This window comes from Diadema antillarum, unplaced genomic scaffold, assembly GCF_040938485.1.
Source record: "Diadema antillarum isolate AM-2024a unplaced genomic scaffold, OU_Dant_1.0 seq00000803_RagTag, whole genome shotgun sequence".
Taxonomy (NCBI): domain Eukaryota; kingdom Metazoa; phylum Echinodermata; class Echinoidea; order Diadematoida; family Diadematidae; genus Diadema; species Diadema antillarum.
This window is the reverse complement of record NW_027271685.1, coordinates 472,101-491,674: the sequence shown is the minus strand read 5'-3', so window position 1 is coordinate 491,674 and position 19,574 is coordinate 472,101. Positions and strand designations below refer to the sequence as shown.

The window sequence follows — 19,574 nt, the reverse complement described above, 5'->3', positions numbered from 1 at the left end:
TCAACGATGTGACTGTGAGCTGCAGTTGATTGTGTTTTCTGTCGTCTTTCTATCTAGGTGTCTGTACATGAATATGGACTATCATTTCCTGTTAAAATGCAAGTATACATTGTAAATTTGGGTAGCATTCAGTAACAGCGTATGAGGTTAGATTAGGCACTGGAAAAATTCTAGCAATTAAAGCATCGAGTGCCACTGTAAATTCGTGTGATTCGTACGGTGTTCTAACGTAAACAGTGAACAAGTTAGACTCTAACTAACTCGTTAGACACTCGAAAAAATAATTATTAGGAATGAGATTACGGGAAATAGGGCCTACTGTTAGACAGGTAGAACTAACGTTAGGCTTAACTGGCGGTAACGTTAAAGCAGGCCTACTATCTACTGCAGTTTCGTTTGGCAACATCTTTCGGGTGGGTCGCTCGAGTTAGTGAACTGCGAGACCAACTTTCAAACGGCGAAGCATGAACTCCCCAAAGGCCTACAGTACGTCGAAGAACCCTAGCTTGCTTATTGTTGTCTAATTATAGATCTACGATATCGCCTACTCTGTTGTAACGTAATACAATTTTTTTCTTTTTAGGTAGAATGAGGGCTTTATAAGAGTCTCTGTAACGTAACCCGTGTCGCATTGAGTGTATGCGTGCCTTGTGGTTCTCGCGAAGTGCAGTGATCTAAGGCGCCGCGATACCCATTCATTTGTACATGAAATCTCTCGCGAAGCAAAGGTGCTGCGATACCCATTCATTTACACGTGAAATATTTCGCGTCGCGACGCGAAGCAAAAAAGGCGCGAAAATCACAAGCGTGGTATAGTTTTTACCATTTTCCCTAGGGAGAATAGTCATACGCGTATTTGTATGGTAGAATTACGTTTTGTTGTTTACAGTGCTCTCGACCAATCAGAGGACGAGAAGCAATTTGTGAGGGATATAATACAATCTGGACTCAAGGCGGAGCACACTGAATTTTACTACCAAGTGTTGGAAGAGCAACGTGCAGTAATTGATGGAGTGGATGAAGATATTCAGGAGAATGTTGACAGTGTCAGAGATGACTGAAAATACAAACATACACAGGGATGATACTGAGGTGTGTTGAAAAAATCGAAAATAAAATATTTTTGGTGATTTTGATACATGGAAAAAGCAAAATGTGTATAGACTTGAGAAAAAAAAATCTGAAATTAGATTTAAATCTACAGAATATCATGCCTGCATACAATACAAATGTGTTTTAAGGATGTTTAGCAGGTTGAACTCTTCCTATTCAATAATTCATTTATGTGTTTGGGCATAACATGGACCATGCATACTTGATTAATGCATGTTAATTTAGAGTTAATCTACGCATAGCATGTGTACATGCGATATGACTGTTATGCATACCTTCTCCAACAGAGTTTTTTTTCTGGCGCAAAATCTTTTTCGTCGAGTTGCTGGGTCCTTGATATATCCCAGTGGTCGAACTTGTACTCCTGTAAACACAAAAACACAAATTAATGCTGATAGTGCTTTCAAGTTATATCAACCAACCAATGGCTACTTGTATTCCTGCCTAGGCGCATCTACTTTAAGGAAATACCATGATCTCAACATATATCTACGAATATCTGCCATACAGTGCACTCCTGTTATAACAAACATAGTTAAATCAAAATTCTGGTTATAACAAAATTCTGGTTATAACAAAATTCCGGTTACAACGAAGTAAAAATACAGGCTGCAGCATTATCCACTCTATGTATTTCTATTGTTTAGTTGTTGTGTTATAACGAAATTTCAACAAAATGAAAGAAAACAGCCAGTCCCAAGGACTTCGTTTAAATGGGAGTCTACTGAATTGATATTTCCTGGCTTTTCAGTTCTACAGGGTTGATTACAAAGGACATCAGCATATTCCTTAATTCTTTTTTTTTCTCTCAAGCAAAATGAATCTCAGGCACAATGTTATCATACGTGTACCTTCTAGCTCATCCACATCAATTTCTGGAATTTCAGTTGTGTTCTCCAGTCCTGCAAGAATATACAATAAATCAAAGAGAAGAATAGAAATAATATTAATGATCTACTAACTCAAAAGTGTTGAGTGTAGTGACAGAATTGATACATGTATAAGCAATATGATAGGAGCATAGCTTCTATTAAAATTTAATAAGCTGTTCGTCATTCAACTTTATTTTATGATAATGACATAATAATGATGGAAATACTGATAATAACAACAATATATGTGACTTATAAGGCGCCAATTCCATCTAATAAATAAATGCTCAAGGCACAACTACTTTTACCCCTAGCCTAAAACATACCTGGTGCTCTTTATGGGCATATATATCCATTTTGTGGCATTTTTATTTACAGATCATTTGACGTACAATTACATGTTTGACATAATTTAGCTACAGCCATTTCCGAGTAACATTTCTTGCTGAAGTATTAGTTCTAGTTTTGCCTATGCAACAAGCAGAAGTATCATTGAACCTTAATCAAGATTCAGAGAAGAGTGTACTGCAGCGCTATCATTTATCCTATATATCATACATGTAGAATCTTACCTTGCTCAACTTCTATTATGCTGTTGAGATCTGTGTAATAAGACAAGAACAAAAAATACAAATATTTTAAAAACCAATAAGAAATGTTTCAGCTTCATGGAAAGAAATATACAAATATGCACTGTATCAACACAAAATCAGAATGGGAGCTATTCATTTCAATGTGCATGTAATGTTTCTCACCAGGTTCACTTGGTCCTTCATTGTTCAGCTCTTGATTTTCATCCACCAGTTCTTTGAGGTCCATGAAATAAAAAAAGAAAGATATAGTTTGTAACTAGATTCAAACAGAACTGAAATGTGGTATACATTACACTTTTAACAAATAATCTGCTCCTGATGCAATACCGGTAGTCTGAAAACTAAATATTCACAGATCAATAAAGCATGTATCCTTTAACACTAGACTACTCAGGCCGGGCTTTTTTGGCTATGCTAAAACCGGAGGGGGCGGATTCCGCCCTCCCCGAGATCTCGGCCATCAGAGGTGCAATCGTGATGAAATTTGGCATGCGTGACACCCACGTCATAATTTACAAGATTGTGCCATAATATTTCTTGAAACAATCAATTTTCAATCTTCATTAATTAATTATGCAAATTAAGCACAAGATCATATTTTAGCCTAATTACAAGCATTGAGAGCCTACCTTTTGGTCTGTAAATCTGTTTTGGCATATTCAACAATTGTACATCACAAAAACTTCCAATAGTCATTTCAATTCTTATGTATTTTATTGTTTTCAGAATTTCTTATGTATTTCTTTGTTTTACAACTTTTGTTTTTTCTTTTTTGTTGGAAATTGTAACTGACCACTTTTCTACCATAATTAGCATAAAATTAATTAATGAAAGTGATCAATTGTAAAAATAATCAGGTTTTTATGACTTACATGACAGAGCACTGTTTTCCATAGGAAATGTACACCAAATCACAAATTGTGCCCATTTTGGGGCGACATGCCGTTACAAAAATGAGCGTGGCTTTGTTAAAACATGCGCAGACGTTGCAAATTTGGTCTCAAAAGTTGTGCGAGACTTGAACAAAGAATGTCAAGAAGCCTCGCGACGAGGTCTTCTCGCGTTACTGAATTATAGTGCGAAAGATCGAGGGGGGTGGATTCTGCCCCCCCGCCCCTTAAGGGTTAACATCAATCATGCAGAGAAACTTTGGAACTATTCTTACCATACTGGCCTCTCCCCTCACTTGAGTCCACAATGACGAGCTCTGGAGTTGACAGCGGACCGAAAGGTGAGAGCTCCAGGTCACCTTAAACAACATAAAATACCAGTATATTGATTACCGGTATATAGATACAATGATTCATGGAAAAAAAAAATAGTCATAGATCTGGATAATAATGATGGTTTGCTCATTGGAGAACCAGACTCTCAGCTGAAGGGACTCCAACAGATACAAAATTCAGCCGCAAGGCTTGTAACACGCAAAAGGAAATTTTATCATACGACTCCCATCCTTTGTAGTCTTCATTGGTTGCCGATAAGAGCCCGTATCAGGTTTCAGATTTTGTGAACTCATCAAGCCATATCATCCTGATCGTAATCTGCGCTCAAAATAAAGAAATCTCCTCTCTGAAATATGTGTCAAATCAAAGACATTTGGTGATAGGGCTTTTGGAAAAATGGTACCATCACTATGAAATAATCTCCCTCTCAGTATTAGATGCATTAAGGATTTTGATAAATTCAACCTGTGTTAAAAAACTCATCTCTTTGATAATTGTTAAATACATGTGAATAGAGAAATATTTGAAAGATTTTGTTTCCATTTGTACACATATTGAGACTATCTTAGGGTATTATACATTCTAAGAACCGACTATTATTATCATTATTAACACAGTTTGGTTAAACTCTCAGCACTGCATTCTCTATGACTGTCACTTTTACAATTATTGCTTATGATATATTACATATAGTATTTTATTCAATCATATTTAGTATTTTTGCTTGCTACCAATGCTAGACCCATATATCAAGTTATATAAATTTAGATCACTGGGCATTAGATTTAATCAATACCACTCCAGTATATTTGATTAAATGTTTTCTATTTGTTTTTAATTTTATTCAACTGTTCAAATACAAGCACTTGCTGTTTGTTTTGTTTGGGATTATTTAAATGCACATGTGCCTGCATTTACTATGCATAATCTAGCGTAGGCAGCTGCCATACCACATAATACGTCCATGCATCATTGAGCAATCTGTACATGTGTACATGACAGAATCGCTTAGTTTACCCACATACAAGAAATACACACAGACACAGGGAAACTGATAAGAAATGTATGTAATTCAGACATGAAAAATTGAGCAAAGAAAATGAGTTTCCATCCGGATTCGAACCTGAGACCTCCAGACTGCAAGCCCAGTGCTCCACCAACTGAGCTACAAGAAAGCACCAGTACAATGTTTATCCAAGAAACCCTTGATTCTTGATGCTTGTGTGGTCGAAAGGCAGTGAAGAAGTGTACTACCGTACCAGGGCTTTCTAAAGCTCAGTCAGTAGAGCATTGGGCTAGCAATTTGGAGGTCTCAGGTTCAAATCCCGATAGAATCCCAGTTTCTTTGCTCAATTTTTTTACTTATGAATCACATAATAAAAGGTACACAGTCGCCAAAAGAGTCAATTGGAAGAAAAAAAATATGTGGTAATCACAATATTCACAAATCTTATCAGGAAATATCCGTCAGAAATAATCATACCGTTCAAATTTGCTACAATGCCACTGAAAACTGCATTGGCAAGTTCCTCTGTCTGCTCCGAGTCCATGATGTGTGTATTGCTATTGGCAGCACAGTGACTTTCACATTACGCGCGATAAATCCTCTGGAAGACGGACAACTCACAGAAGTAGATGGTGAACAAGGGGCATTTTTTGAACGAAGATCTGTTTCACATGAAGATCGGTACATAATCGTAAAGCCACGGAACGTCTAAGAAAAAAATAAAACATCTGCTAAAATGGAGAGGATCCTCACATCTTTTAGGATGTGATTTGTCCACATTTTCGAGGATATCTTCGCTTAATATGCGGACAATCCTTGTTCTCGGACCAGTGCCCCTAGCCCTACTGTTGAATACTCTTGAGTCGAGTATTCAAATTGGTCATATGTATTCAACATTACCCCTGGGCCCCACCCCTGGCATGGGCTGTGGAGTGTGGTAAACTAGGCACCCTACATGAAAATATTCTGTTAGGAACAGCCAACAATGTTCTTCCCCAATTTTAATTCGCAATTTAATACTCGGATTCTACTTGAACTAACTAGCTAGACTTATGTTCTACTACTCAAAGTGCTCCACACAGTCCATAACAATTAATATACAATTTTAATTCAATTTCACAATTGCTGACTGGTGCAGTGGTGATTGGATAAGCCCTGGGTGACTACATGTACGTGTTGGGCGTTGCTGGTGCACTGAGTAATTAATTGGCCACCCCATTGCATATTCTGTAAATTAGACCTCTGCATTTAATTACCAGGGCCTGCAATAACTCTAGAATTCTATTCATATTTAGAACCTAGGGCTCGAGAATTAGAACGGTGAAATTTAGCCTGCCCGACCAGATGCAGTGCACATCAACAGCTGTGATATCTACTTATCTAGATTCTGGCCTAGTTACATTCTAGTACTCCAGAGTGACAACACACTTTCATTGCCCCCCCCCCCCCCCCCCAAAAAAAAAAAAAACAACAACAACAACAACAACAAAAAAAACCAACAACAACAACAACCAACACACACACACACACAAATACACAAAAACAAAATAAGAGAAAAGACTGGTATCATTCCTTCGTAGGTTTAAGGTTATACTCATAGTGGCGGTCTTACAGAGGAGACTGCACTGGAGTTTGTAACGTTAAGCGTGTTTTGAGCCGCTGCAATATTCAATAATTAAGTTGATATATAATGATAACGACTCGCGTAACAATAATTCATAAAGACAAGTGAATAAGGCAGTAAACTTATTCTGATTACCATATTCTGCCAATTCTGCACCCATAAAACTTACCGGTTACCATACTGGTTATTCCCCCTACTTATTTTAACACTTTCACTCTACATGATATGATAGGTTTAACAATTTTAAGTACCGTAATTAGGCCCCGACACCCCTAACGTTACCTCTTGTCGATTCGTCCTCCTCACAGCCACTCTCTACGTCTCCGTCATCACTGCCCGAGTCATCATGGTCATACGATATCTTCACGACGGCTTCTCTCCTTTGCTTTGGCTTGACCAGAGACATTTTACAAGGGTGTCTTTGTGTTACTGAGATGTTTCAACGCAACACTTCTTGCAATTTCGCGACGAATCGAATCCAGGCCTAATACTACAGTACAAACCAATTAATGAGCTTAGCTGTTCAGTGTTCAGGTAGCTGTGTGCGATGCGATATCAGGCGCCGTCCATAACTGAACAGGCAGTAGGTACTGGTGATGGTTTGTGTGTGCACGTAACACGTGTGCGATGTGGAGGAGGGCCGTGTGCCTACGACTAGTAAACTGTGATTGTGAGACGTACATGTAAAAAGATGACACACGTGTGCGACGGCTCGCTGAGGATAGGAGTGAAGTAAAGAACACGAATATTGTACGGTGGCTTCAAAACAATAATGTGCTGCTAACTACTACTACTACGACTACTACTACTATACTGCTGCTGTTACCGCAGCAGCGACCCCATACGGACAAATACTACTGTGTTACAGCGCCCCGCGACGGGGTTACTGCTGCTGCTACTGCGTCTGCTGCTGCTACTACTACTACTACTTCTATTACTACTACCTTACTCGTACCAGGGACGGATCCAGGGAGGACCGCAACCGGCGCACGCCCCCCTTTATTTTTTGTTGAAACAAAAGAAAGAAAAAGAAAAAAATGGGGGGAGGGGTGCGTGCGCCCCCTCTTTACGGAATTCCTGGATCCGCCCCTGAGTCTATTACTACTGCTGCCGCTGCTGCTACTACTACTACTACTTCTTATTATTATTCTTCTTCTTCTAATTCTTCTTCTTCTTTCTTCTTCTTCTTCTTTTCCTTATCTTCTTCTTCTTCTTTTTCCTTCAAACTTCTTCCTCTTTCAGCTTCTTCTTCTCTAGCAACATCATTCTTCCAGCTCCTCCTCCTCCTCCTCCTCCTTTCTTTCTTCTTCTTCTTCTTCTTCCACATGTCGACAGAGATGATGCAAATGACATTAAATCACCAGTTATGTTCAGTTAAGTCCCTGCCTGCTATCTTATCTTTCCTAGTTTCTGGTTTCTTCACACTTAAAATTGTGGGCTGGTAACTCATACACTTCCATTTTGTTCATTTTGTTGACATGATATACATAGAATTGTATAATTTCAGCGGGTTTTTCATCAGCTACGGAAAAAAAGGCTTCTTTCAGCTGAACTTTCTGGTTCTGCTTCCTGGTTTCTTCAGCTGACAAAGCAAAAGAAGAAAAAAAGTAAGGCCTTAACCGCGCTTCATCGGCCGGCAAACGTCGAAAGCTTAAGGAAAACCAGTCCAAATATAAGTTAATCGGATAAAAACGAGTAAAATCTTACGAGTTCCATGGTAAAAATTCGACGGAAATCGGATAAAAATAAGGAAGTTATGACATTTTGAAGTTTTGCTAATTTCTACAAACAGTTCTTGTACAGTGGATATGAATGTGCAAATGAGTGCGCTATACATGTCATAACCTCACATTTTTCCATTGATTGTGAAAAAAAAAAACCCACAAAAATGATGAAAATTCAATGTTTTTGTCATAGGATTCTGAAACATTACGTTTTTCTGGTTGAATAACTTCAGAATAGTGACCATTATATACGAAGATTTTGAGCCTCGGGCACTTAGTATTGCGTTTGCATGAAAAGTGGGAAATGTCAAAATTTTATGTACAAACTAATGACAAGTTATGAGGGGATTACATGCTCACTTTGCCGTTTGCATACCATAGGTATTCATATCGACTGTTCAAAAACTGTTTCCCCCCAAAATAGTGAAACTTCAAAATGTCACAACTTCCTTATTCAGGTTTGAGTTTCTTCAGTTTGCCTCCCTCTACAAATGAAAATTTGTTAAGATCGCAACTGCTGATCTTTAAATAAACAAACATGTCGGAAAAAAGGAACCAGTGGGACCAGTGGGAGACAAACTGAAGAAACTCAAAAACCTGAGCCCTCACCCCTCTGAATAATATCTTTCTTTCATTTATCCTATGCCTTGTCCGCCTTGGACTACTTAACATAACAATGTCGGAATCTCGGAGCTTGGGTATTTGTTCCATGTTCATCGTGTCACTGCCGGCAACCAGGGACAGCCTGGTGGTAGTGTCGCTGCCCGGAAAGCAGTAGATGACAGGTTCGAGTCCCACTGGTTCCTTTTTTTTCCGACATGTTTGTTAATTAACAGATCAGCAGTTGCGATCTTAACAAATTTTCATTTGTAGAGGGAGACAAACTGAAGAAACTCAAACCTGAGCCTTCACCCCTCTGAATAATATCTTTCTTTCATTTAACTTCCTTATTTTTCATCCGATTTCAATCAAAATTATACCGTTGGCGTTGAACTCGTATCACAATGTATTTTACTCTTTCTTAGACTAACATACTACATCTTATTTGGACTGGATTTCCCTTTGACCACAATCTATTTTTTGTTGTTGTCCCACTTCAAGAGAAGTGAAAAAAAAGTGTGTGTGTGATTGCACCCCCCCCCCCCCCCCCCCCACTTCCGCCAGCCCTGCATCAGGGTCTCCTGAATCTAATGAGAAGTTCGAAATGTTTATGAATGCAATTAATAAATTTCTGTTTTCGCTATTTTGCGCATTCAAAAGACAAAAGGTGAAGAGCACCTAGATATAGGTTCTCGATCTTCACTTGCAGCCGGCGCCACGTTTTCAAAAGTGGGGGGGGGGGGGGGTGGCAGTTTAGATTTCTGGTGCCACTAAACCGGGTTTCATTAGCTGACGAGCAAAAAATAATGAACAAAAAACATTATCAGCACTTCCACAAAAAAAGAAACCTCTGTAGTAGGCCTACCTCCGTACAACTTCCAATCGGCAAAAAAATAAAAAAATAAAAAAAATAAGCACATTCTAGATGTACTTTTTTTTTGGGGGGGGGTGTGGGGTGCAACGGGTGTCGGTGTCACTTCCGAGGTCAAAAAAAAAAAAAGAGGGGAAGTGGTTACACCCTTTATGTATTTAAAAAAAAAGTAAGGGGCGAGCCCCCCCCCCCCCCCCCGCTCTTGTTCGTAATAGGCCCTAATGTATCAAGAGAGGTGTAAGATAGATACAGTTGCCTTATTTCTGTAACATGGTTGTAAAATTGATTTACACGTATGGAATTGCCACTCGCACCGCCACTTGAAGTTGAAGTATAAGTGTATAGGCATACGGTAACATAGACAGAAAGATCCGTCTGTCCGGAGGAGTCTATTATTTTTTTGACGTTATCGCTCTCAGTGGGGATCAGACGCAGTCTCCGCGGAACATTTCCCCGACAACCAGATACAGACCGATCTTTCGGTCAAACGGTAACACCGCTTTTTCGTTTGTGACGCTCCTTCAGAGACTCCATACATTATGGATGTTTGTGCGCTCATGTCAGCCATATGCATGCTGTTGTTATGATTGCGTCGATGATGAGTTGTATCAACTCGACTCGAGCTGGCGTGCGTGCACACGTTTTCGAACCAAACCAACCCAACAAGAAGAGAGATTGCTACACACGTATGGCTACTGTGGCTGCCGCTTGAAATGTTGTGAAGCTAAAGGCAAGGTTCATGAGTAGCCACGATCGACGTTTACTCACAAGGCAGACGTGACATGACAGCTCATCCATAATGGCGAAGTATTTGACAGCTGAGGCGACGTTTGAGAATATAGATGACTGGTTTAAAATCGGCAAAGCTAAACCCTCCTTTCCGGCCAGAATACAGGGCAGCGCTACGGACGGGCTGGGCCAGCTGAAGACCAAGCGATACGAAGAGCACCGGGCCAGGCAACTAAAGGGAGTCAGCAGGTAGGCCCTACTGTAGTGTAACACTGTAACAGTTAGACTAGCACATTCATGACATGAGAGTACAGTGGGAATGGCATATTTGATGAAAATCATTATTATAATCGGTTATGAAATGGCTGAGATACCCAAAACAGAGCAATCCTAATGAAAGGTGGGACCCAACTTTATATTGTGGTCGCTTTGTTTTACTCTGTTTTGGATATCTCACAGCCATTCCAAGACAAGAGAACAAAACTGATTTTCATCAAATAAACTTTGAATTGTTCTAAGAGTGGTAAAGTCTAGATTATGCTCTGTGGGCCTAACAGTTACTATTACACAAGTATTTTCTTGATATCTCGCAAAAAGTTAAATAAAAACCCAATCCTCATCTCTACCAATACTACAGTTGTATACCATCCCTTTAAGGTATGATAATATCATCTCCAATTCTGAACTTTGAAGGTCAAATTGCTGTTTGTGTGATATTCTATTGCATATTGAAATCATGTGATTTACAATTAATTTAATTACATCAAAATCCATTAGGAAAACAAATCATCGTCTACTGCAAAAGTGGATATTTTGGGGCATTTCATGCGATATGAAATTAGCACTGAAATATATAAAGAACATACAATTTTTTGCTTGGTGTACTGTAGAGTCTACTAGATCTACTATAAAGGAAAGAAAGAAATAAAAGAAATTTTTGCGGTGTTGAAATTTTCACGCATTTTGCACAACCAGAAACCAGCGCAAAAATAAAAGCACGCAAATACTTTTGCTTGCAATATGCTCCAGTAGTTGATGTCTTGATTCCGCGGACTTAAACACATGCAAAACTTATCTTACCCAGCTGAGTGCGAAAAACTAGTCGCGCGAAAATATCCACTTCTACTATACATATGCGATCGCTACTTAATGTTTTGATTCTCCAGAATTTAAGAAAAATGCACAAAGTTATCTCACCAGGCTGAGTGAAAAATTACTGGTGCAAAGATTTCCACTTCTACTCAGTTGTAGAGTATGCTTGAGTGGGTAATGGCCACAAACTCAAGTTATGAAGTTTGATTGCCAAATACGAGCAAAACAGTTTCCAATTTGGTGATATAACTGCTTGCATTGATCAGTGGAATAAAAATCAGAGATTTGTGCTGCTATTTTCTTCCCATTGCTATGCATATATCCATCAGAGCCACGTCTCATTCATCGTCCGCTGCCCAGAAGGCTTATGCAGAGTCCTACAGACAGCAATGGGAGGATGAGCAGCTAGAGGATGAGCTCTCAGAGTCGAGGGCAGAGCAGGACAGACCATTACCAAGCAGTGCTATGTCAGGTGAGTCCATAGGCCTTCAGGCATCATAAATGCAAAGGTCATAGATCCCTCCAACAGATGTCACAAAATTTAACATGGTTGAAGAATAATGTCTAGAAAGATCTTGTACATTATGTATAAAAATTTTAAGGTAATACACCTCAGAGTTTGTAAAAAAGAAATGACAGACTTACCCCATGCCTCTTGAGAATATGCTCCCCTTTTATACTGAGAAAAACAGTTTGAATTATTTGGGGTTCAAATAAATTCATGTGAAATCTATAGTTTTGGCTGCCCCACCATCATTAAGAAGTTCAGTTTCCAGGTTTTTGCTTTTGTTTTCCCCCTTTCTGAGGAAGGGTATGAATTACCTATCTTTACAATGTACCAGCTTATAAAAAGAATCTAATTTTTAGGGCTGCAAAAAAGACACATGAACTTTTAGGCACCTATGCCAAGTGATATTGATCAATTACATGAACCTGTTTTTGAAGGTCCTCTATTATCATGAGTAATGATAAACCACATTGTAGTCCAAGCCTTTGCACCACTCATTGATCAATGGTGTACTATACAGCAATAGATCAATATGTCCATTGTTATTGACGTCAAATGAAAAGTGCAATTCTAGTATTATGACATGTTTTCGGAGCTGGAAATCTCAAGTTCTGAATAGGATTTGTGTAAGCAATTATGTATGCAGACAATTTTTGAACTGTCTTTTTCTTTCTAATCTGAATATTTTTTTCTTATGTACATTGTGAGCTTTCAATGAAAATAGAAAGAATGATATTATTTCTCACTGCCATGTTCAGAAGGTGATCTGCTTGAGCTAAAATTCTGATGTACTGTATGTATTATATCTGAATAAATACAGTCGACTTGGCTACAGTCATGTTATAACGAAGGCCTCAGGACCAGCAGTTTTCTTTTGTTATATCAAAATTTTGTTATAACCGAAGAAATAAACAATATAAAACCATAGAGTGAAAAATGTTGGGGCCTGAATTTTTGCTTCGTTGTAACTGAAATTTTGTTATATGATTTTGTGCACTGTAATTGTTGCCTCCTGAAAGTTGTGTTATATGATAGATTACATAGACTTGATCAAAAGAGAGTTGCAGCATTTAGGAAGTCATTATTTTCATTGTGAGAAATGTACCCGTGCAACATTGGAAATAGTGTAAGTTTTTATTAATACATGACATTCAGTCATAATTTCCCCTTGGATACTGCTGCCATTCTTGCACATCGTTTCTTTCTGCCACATAGATCTCGAGAGCATGAGTGTAATGTCGGGGGCTCAAGCCATGTTGTCAGACATGACTCCCCCGGAACTGGCCGTCCAGGCCTACGAGAACTACAACTTTGACCACACTTACAACATGCAGCTGCCCATCACCAGGCACAAGGACCAGGTAAGGTACCACGCTTTCATCCACCCTATGAAGCTTTTACAGAACTTTAATTAGGTTTGTTAAAGTTATGCCCTTGAAGCAGCCTGATTTTCCCATCCACCACAGGTGCTTTGATCTGTGTAGTTCACCAGCAGTGACTTTAAAGTCATTCATACCTTTAGAACTTCTTGACTCAGAAGCAAGGCCCAGGAAGAAGTCTTGAGGGTAAATGGATATTTTATCCTGCCAGTCAGGCCAATCTATGAAAGTGTGATGGCCAGGTACAGACAGCACACGGTCCAAAAGGGGTGACATGACATTTGCTCCTGCGACAATTGCTGTGGTCTAATTTTCTATAAAGGTTAGGGTTAGGGTTGTGATAGGGTTTTAGGTTTAGTTTGGTATGAGAATTAGGATTAGGATTATGGTTATGTTTGTGGGTGGAATTCCAATGTTTGACTTCTTGTGCAGATAATTCATGGAAACCATTGTTGCAAGAGTAAATGTCATGGAACCCCAAACGGACTGCATGGTGGCCCATAATTGCCACCTGCATGCAATAGATTTGCAAGCTCATCACTTTTTTGGGGAGGGGGTGGGCTAAGAAATAGACCGAAGTGTGACTGGTCCTCACATATTTGTCAGAAATAAGTAATGCAGGGATCACTGGTGCATCATGCATCTCAGGCCAGCTGACCAGTGGTCAAGGAAACTCTCTCATCTCGTGTTTGCAGGTCCTTAACACCATCGAGGCCAACCAGGTGACCATCATCCAGGGCTCGACAGGATGCGGGAAGACCACACAGGTGCCGCAATACATCCTGGACGACTACGTGTCCAGGGGCAAGCACTGCAACATCGTGGTGACCCAGCCGCGCAAGATTGCCGCCATCAGCATCGCGAGGCGAGTGTGCGAGGAGCGACACTGGCAGCTCGGCAGCCTGGTTGGGTACAGGGTGAGTTTACACGTGGGAACATACAGTCTTCAATGTCTTTTCTAAAATGCTTCTCAATATCCTTAAAATTCTACCTGTTCAAGGCTTTTTCCTGCCTAATGTAGCATCCGTATCAGAAATCAAGCTTGAATAAGGCATTTTGATCTTGTAAAAATGTGCAGTAAAGACACAAAAGCAAGTAAACTGATGTATGAAATACCATTTTTTTCTTAGTGCGTTGCAAGAAAGTTTGATCCACAATACCTAAATTGAACTGAAGTAAAATGCCTATTGGTAAGGGGAAAGTTAGAGAGTTCACTAAAGAAGGCTCCTCCCTCAAAAAAGTTCACATACATTTGCTATGTCCATAGAATCAGAAGCACTTCCATTTAATAGTTGGAGGGTGGATATAACAATTTGCAGCTGATTTTAATGTGATGACATTTTGATTGCAGGTGGGGATGGACAAGTGTACGTCACAGGACACCAGATTGTGCTTCATGACCACTGGAGTGCTACTTCAGAAACTCATCAACACAAAGGAGATGAGTGAATACACCCATGTCATCCTAGATGAGGTATCTCATATCGAAATGTATTTGCTCCTTCTTACACATTTACATATGAATAAATGTCAGGCATAAGAGGTCGGGGTCATGTTCATTCACAACTCTTTTGGTTCACAAATCTGAGCATATGTGACATTGGATTAGATACACGGAGCGCTTTGGCATCATTGTAAGTTACAACAATAGGAACTTAATTTAGTGCAGGTTAGGGCTCAAAGGTTGATTGAATTTTGAACACTGTTCTCCATTTATTGGTTAAGGCAAAGAATAAGAGTTGAAATGCCAATACCCTAAGTCATAATGCATAAGTTATTAAAATTGGTTTATTTCAATGCAAGTTAGAGACCAACAATTAGCATCAGTTGTCAAGTGAGCACTTAATTAAATTCTTTAATAATAATTTTTAGTAGCTCTTCTTTAATAGTTGTGAAATCTGCAAGAACACCTGTCTGCATTTGGCAATAGTCATCATGACTGTTGATATTTCAGAAATCTTGTTTTTGAATTTTAATGGATCACTGCTATATAACCGGGTATTTTTCCTGCATTTTACAATCTGTCCTGTAACCTACTGACACTAGGTTCATGAGAGAGACCAGAACACAGACTTTGCCATGCTGGTAGTCAGGAAGCTCCAGAGAACCAGATCCAGACATGTCAAGGTACGGGCAATAATATACACTGCCCTCTTCTGACTCAGGGGTCAAAGGGAACTGATAATGTTTAAAGGAATGGTACAGTTTCAGTTGAGAGGGGGCTTCAGATTTTAAACTTCTTTTGGTGATAATTTTTTGAGATAATGGGAAACCTCTTATGAAATATGAAAAAGAATATAATTCTAAAAGGAATTCAAAGTTTATTTAATGAAAATTTGTTTTGAAATGGCTGAGATATCAAAAATAAGGCACTCCTGAAAAGGGTTATTCTCGCCTTTTATTAGGATTGCTTTGTTTTACTCTGTTTTTCGATGTCTTGGCCATTTCAAAACCAATTCATCAAGTAAACTTTGAATTCCTTTTAGAATTGTATGCTCTAATCTTTAACATTTCATAAAATGGTTCCCAAGTTTGTCGCAAAAAGATAAATAGCAAATCATCACCTCAACTAATACTTATACTATAACATCCCTTTGATGTCACAGCTGATGTTTAAGCTTTAGGAGACTCACAAACGGGAACTTCCTCTATGATGACAGGATAACTAATTTGCTGTGCCATCTTTGCGCTTAATGTCCCATTTTTATATGTCAAGATCTTCGAGAGGAGATTACTCTGTTTTTGTTGCTTGAATGTTGTATCATGTTGTTTTCAGCCAAGAAATGAATGCTTTCTTGTCCAATCAAGGTGAGGTTTTACTCATTTGCCCCTTTGCTTGCTTTTTAGTTTTTCAGAATATATGTTCAAAATGTACAGAAATGAAATCATTTATAAATTCATCCATTACATGGTCACTGTATCAACCCTTGATTAATCAATCTGTCAATCAATCAATTGATCAGTCATTCATTCAGTCAGACCATCCATCCATCCATCCATCCATCCATCCATCCATCAATCAAATAATCAATCAATCAATCAATCAAATCAGTCAGTCCAATTGATTCAATCAATTCAATCAATGCCATCAGTACAATCAATGCTATCAATTCAATCAATGCAATTAATGCATCCAATCAATCCAATCAGTCGATTTAAAGGGAACGCAAACCCAAAGAGCAATGTGGATTGAGTGAAAGCGGCAATATTAGTAGAACATATTAGTGAAAGTTTGAGGAAAATCGGACAATCGATGCAATAAAAGTTTTGGTGTTGGAACCGCTGGATGAGGAGACTACTAGAGGTTATGACGTATGAGTGGACAGCAATATAAAGAAAATATAAAGAAAATTCCACAAAAATTCATTTTTCATGGAAATTACAAATTCCATTAACTTGATACTCACATATGTTAAGGGTAGCAATTATTCCCCCTGCTTTCTGAAAACGGTTAGTCAAGTGCTCTTTCATAATGCTAGAAAAGTGAATTTTTGTTGAATTTTCTGTATATTTTCTTTGTATTGTTGTCCACTCATACATCCAGCGGTTCCAACACCAAAATTTTAAAAATTCATAACTTTTGCATCGATTGTCCGATTTTCCTCAAATTTTCACTGATGTGTTCTACTAATGTTGCTGCTTTCACTCAATCCATATTGTTCTTTGGGTTTGCTTTCCCTTTCATCAATCAGTTTAATCAGTTAAATCAATTTAATTGTGCCTCTGTAGGTAATCCTGATGTCAGCCACTATCGAGACATCCCTGTTTGGAGATTACTTTGCCATCCCAGTCCACGGCTCGCTAGAGATGCCTCCTGTGGTGTCAGTAGAGGGGAAAGTGTTTGAGGTGGAGGAATTCTACCTGGATGACCTGACCAACTTTGGTTTGGTAAGAATTCTGCAAACTGGTCTTTTCATTCTTTGTGCTACTCCAAACACCTACTTACTTGACCTGTTCAAAAACTTTTGTACTTCTGCTTTCCAACTGAAAGTGTTTACTAATCCACACTGCTACTGCTAATTCTGCTACTGCTATCCTTATGACAGCTACCATTACTACAACTACTACTACTGCTACTGATGTTTCTTGAAAATGTACTGTTTGCAGTTAATTATCAATTGCATTTGCACAATACATTGTCATATTTCAGTGCAGTAATGCTTTTCATTCACCCCTGTTAATCAATTCATGATTTATCGGGTGCCATTGCACCGTATTGGTGTTGCAGTGCCGTTAATGGTTTCTCATTCTACGGTTCCTCACCCGTCAGGTACCGGTGCACCGTCCGGAGATGATGCCGACAATCTACAAGGAGACATACGAGTTGGCCAAGCAACTGGTCTGCAGCTTCGATGACATTGAGAAGCGGGAGCAAGGGTGAGATTGCCGTGAAGAAATCAACGAAAGAAGTCTTGGAAACTAATGGCTTGCTTCATCCAGTAACAACCGATAATGTACATTCTAAGATTCTAGGGTAGCTTCAAAGATTTAAGAGAAAAAAGTAAAGAGTGGGAAGAAATATGAATTTTTACCTGCTTGTTTTTAAGATGAACTGATGAAATCTGACATGATCATAAGCAAAATTCCTGTTAAGATGGACTTATCACTGTTATATCATGATGAGGTGATTCCACATCCAAATAAATGTAGTAAAATTTATGAATGCTAAACTCTTGCAGACACACTCCTCCTCTTCTTCCTCATTCACAGGCTTCCGGCTAACTCCATGGTTCAAAAGAGAGGCACTGTTCTTGTATTCTTGCCGGGAATTGGTGAGATCGAGGAGTTTGAGAAGCTACTTCCGGGTCAGGGGTCAAAGGAAAGGTAGGTGTTGTTTATGACATGATTTATTTCTAGGATGTCCAATGTTTATTCAGTGTGTGTTTGGCACTTGTCTGTAACGTTAATGTTACCCTTTCCCAACTTCCATTTTTGTTGTGTAGTGTCAGTAGTAATTCATGGACAGGTGTACAGTCTGTGACTCTGTTTTGTTTTCCTGTGGCCTTCTCGCCTCGACAAAGATTAACTGAAACACTTTTGTGTATTTAGTGATACTACTACTACTGTAGATTGTGCTTTGGTTCCTGCAGATGTGTGCAACAGAGGCTGTATTGAATTATAAAAAAAAAGAAAAGAAACGTCCCACACAAACAAATGTAGCCACTAATCATAATGATAGTGTACACTGTTCCGATGAGAAAAATGCAACTTTGTTGTCTGTATATATTTAGAGTCCATGTGATGACATGTATTATCATGCCTATAATTTTTTGTTTGAAAATGGTTGCATTTTCATCATTACAAAATACCATATAAGACCTTGGCAGGCTCATTTTTTTTTTGGGTACTATTTGCTCATCTAGGCATACGCAGCATATCTTAATTTCAAGCAAATCAGTGTTTCTGCTGATATTTTCGTCCTAGGATGCTAGTAAGTGGCTGTGTACATTGAAAACATTAATGCAAGGCTCTTGAAAATACACTTGTATATTTTATGTTTTCTACTTCAAATGCATGTGATAGTTGTGTGATTATCATTATGTCTTTAACAGGCAAGAAGTATTTTCTTCCTTTGAAAACTGATGATGTCATCACTCATTCTACAGATTGGTTGTCATTCCGCTGCACTCGTCCATCACGACTCAGGAGCAAGCGAGGGCATTCATCAAGCCGGAGGAAGGTTTCCGAAAGATCATCCTCTCCACGAACATTGCAGAGAGCTCCATCACTGTTCCAGACATCAAATACGGTAGGTCCTGGACGTATCGTTGGTTAGCTAGAACTTGTAGTACCAGACAAGATATGTCACCTTGTATCATTATGGCATGAGAAATCACAATATGGCAACATGCCTCTTAAGATTTTCTTGTGGCTTGGGAATGTGACTTTTTCTCATCAATGTAACCTGAAATAAATAAGCTTATTTTGTGCTTCAAATGATAGTTGCTGTGTTTTGCATGAATTTTATAATTCTTGCATTCTCTCGAAGGTTAGAAGATATGTCTACATAAGAAATGACTGTGTATTTTCGCAATTGTGAAGGACTCAGTGATATGCAGTATTATGAACCTAACTGTATAAGATTAGTGATAGCAGATTTTTACGAGAGTACACAATTAAGAGGTAAGATTCTATTACATTCAAAGGAAGTGTTCAAATTCTTCCTGATTTAAAAAGGAGTACTCCTTTGAGAGTTTGTGATTGAATAGTAGCTGTTCTTATTTGTGAGTGTGTGAA

At 38.7% G+C, this 19,574-nt stretch overlaps 1 protein-coding gene across 1 annotated transcript in view; it reads left to right on the top strand.

Annotated features, from left to right (window-relative positions):
- The first annotated feature begins 7,125 nt into the window (after window positions 1–7,125).
- The window catches only part of LOC139739529 (ATP-dependent RNA helicase TDRD9-like), a 38,563-nt gene continuing 26,114 nt past the window's right edge, over window positions 7,126–19,574 (top strand). Inside the window, exons 1-11 of the mRNA XM_071650127.1 lie at window positions 7,126–7,166; window positions 10,419–10,599; window positions 11,811–11,922; window positions 13,174–13,319; window positions 14,033–14,254; window positions 14,689–14,811; window positions 15,384–15,464; window positions 17,067–17,225; window positions 17,608–17,714; window positions 18,048–18,161; window positions 18,944–19,086. Of these exons, the coding sequence (XP_071506228.1) occupies window positions 7,126–7,166; window positions 10,419–10,599; window positions 11,811–11,922; window positions 13,174–13,319; window positions 14,033–14,254; window positions 14,689–14,811; window positions 15,384–15,464; window positions 17,067–17,225; window positions 17,608–17,714; window positions 18,048–18,161; window positions 18,944–19,086 (1,429 nt within the window). The remainder of the gene's footprint in view (window positions 7,167–10,418; window positions 10,600–11,810; window positions 11,923–13,173; window positions 13,320–14,032; window positions 14,255–14,688; window positions 14,812–15,383; window positions 15,465–17,066; window positions 17,226–17,607; window positions 17,715–18,047; window positions 18,162–18,943; window positions 19,087–19,574) is intronic.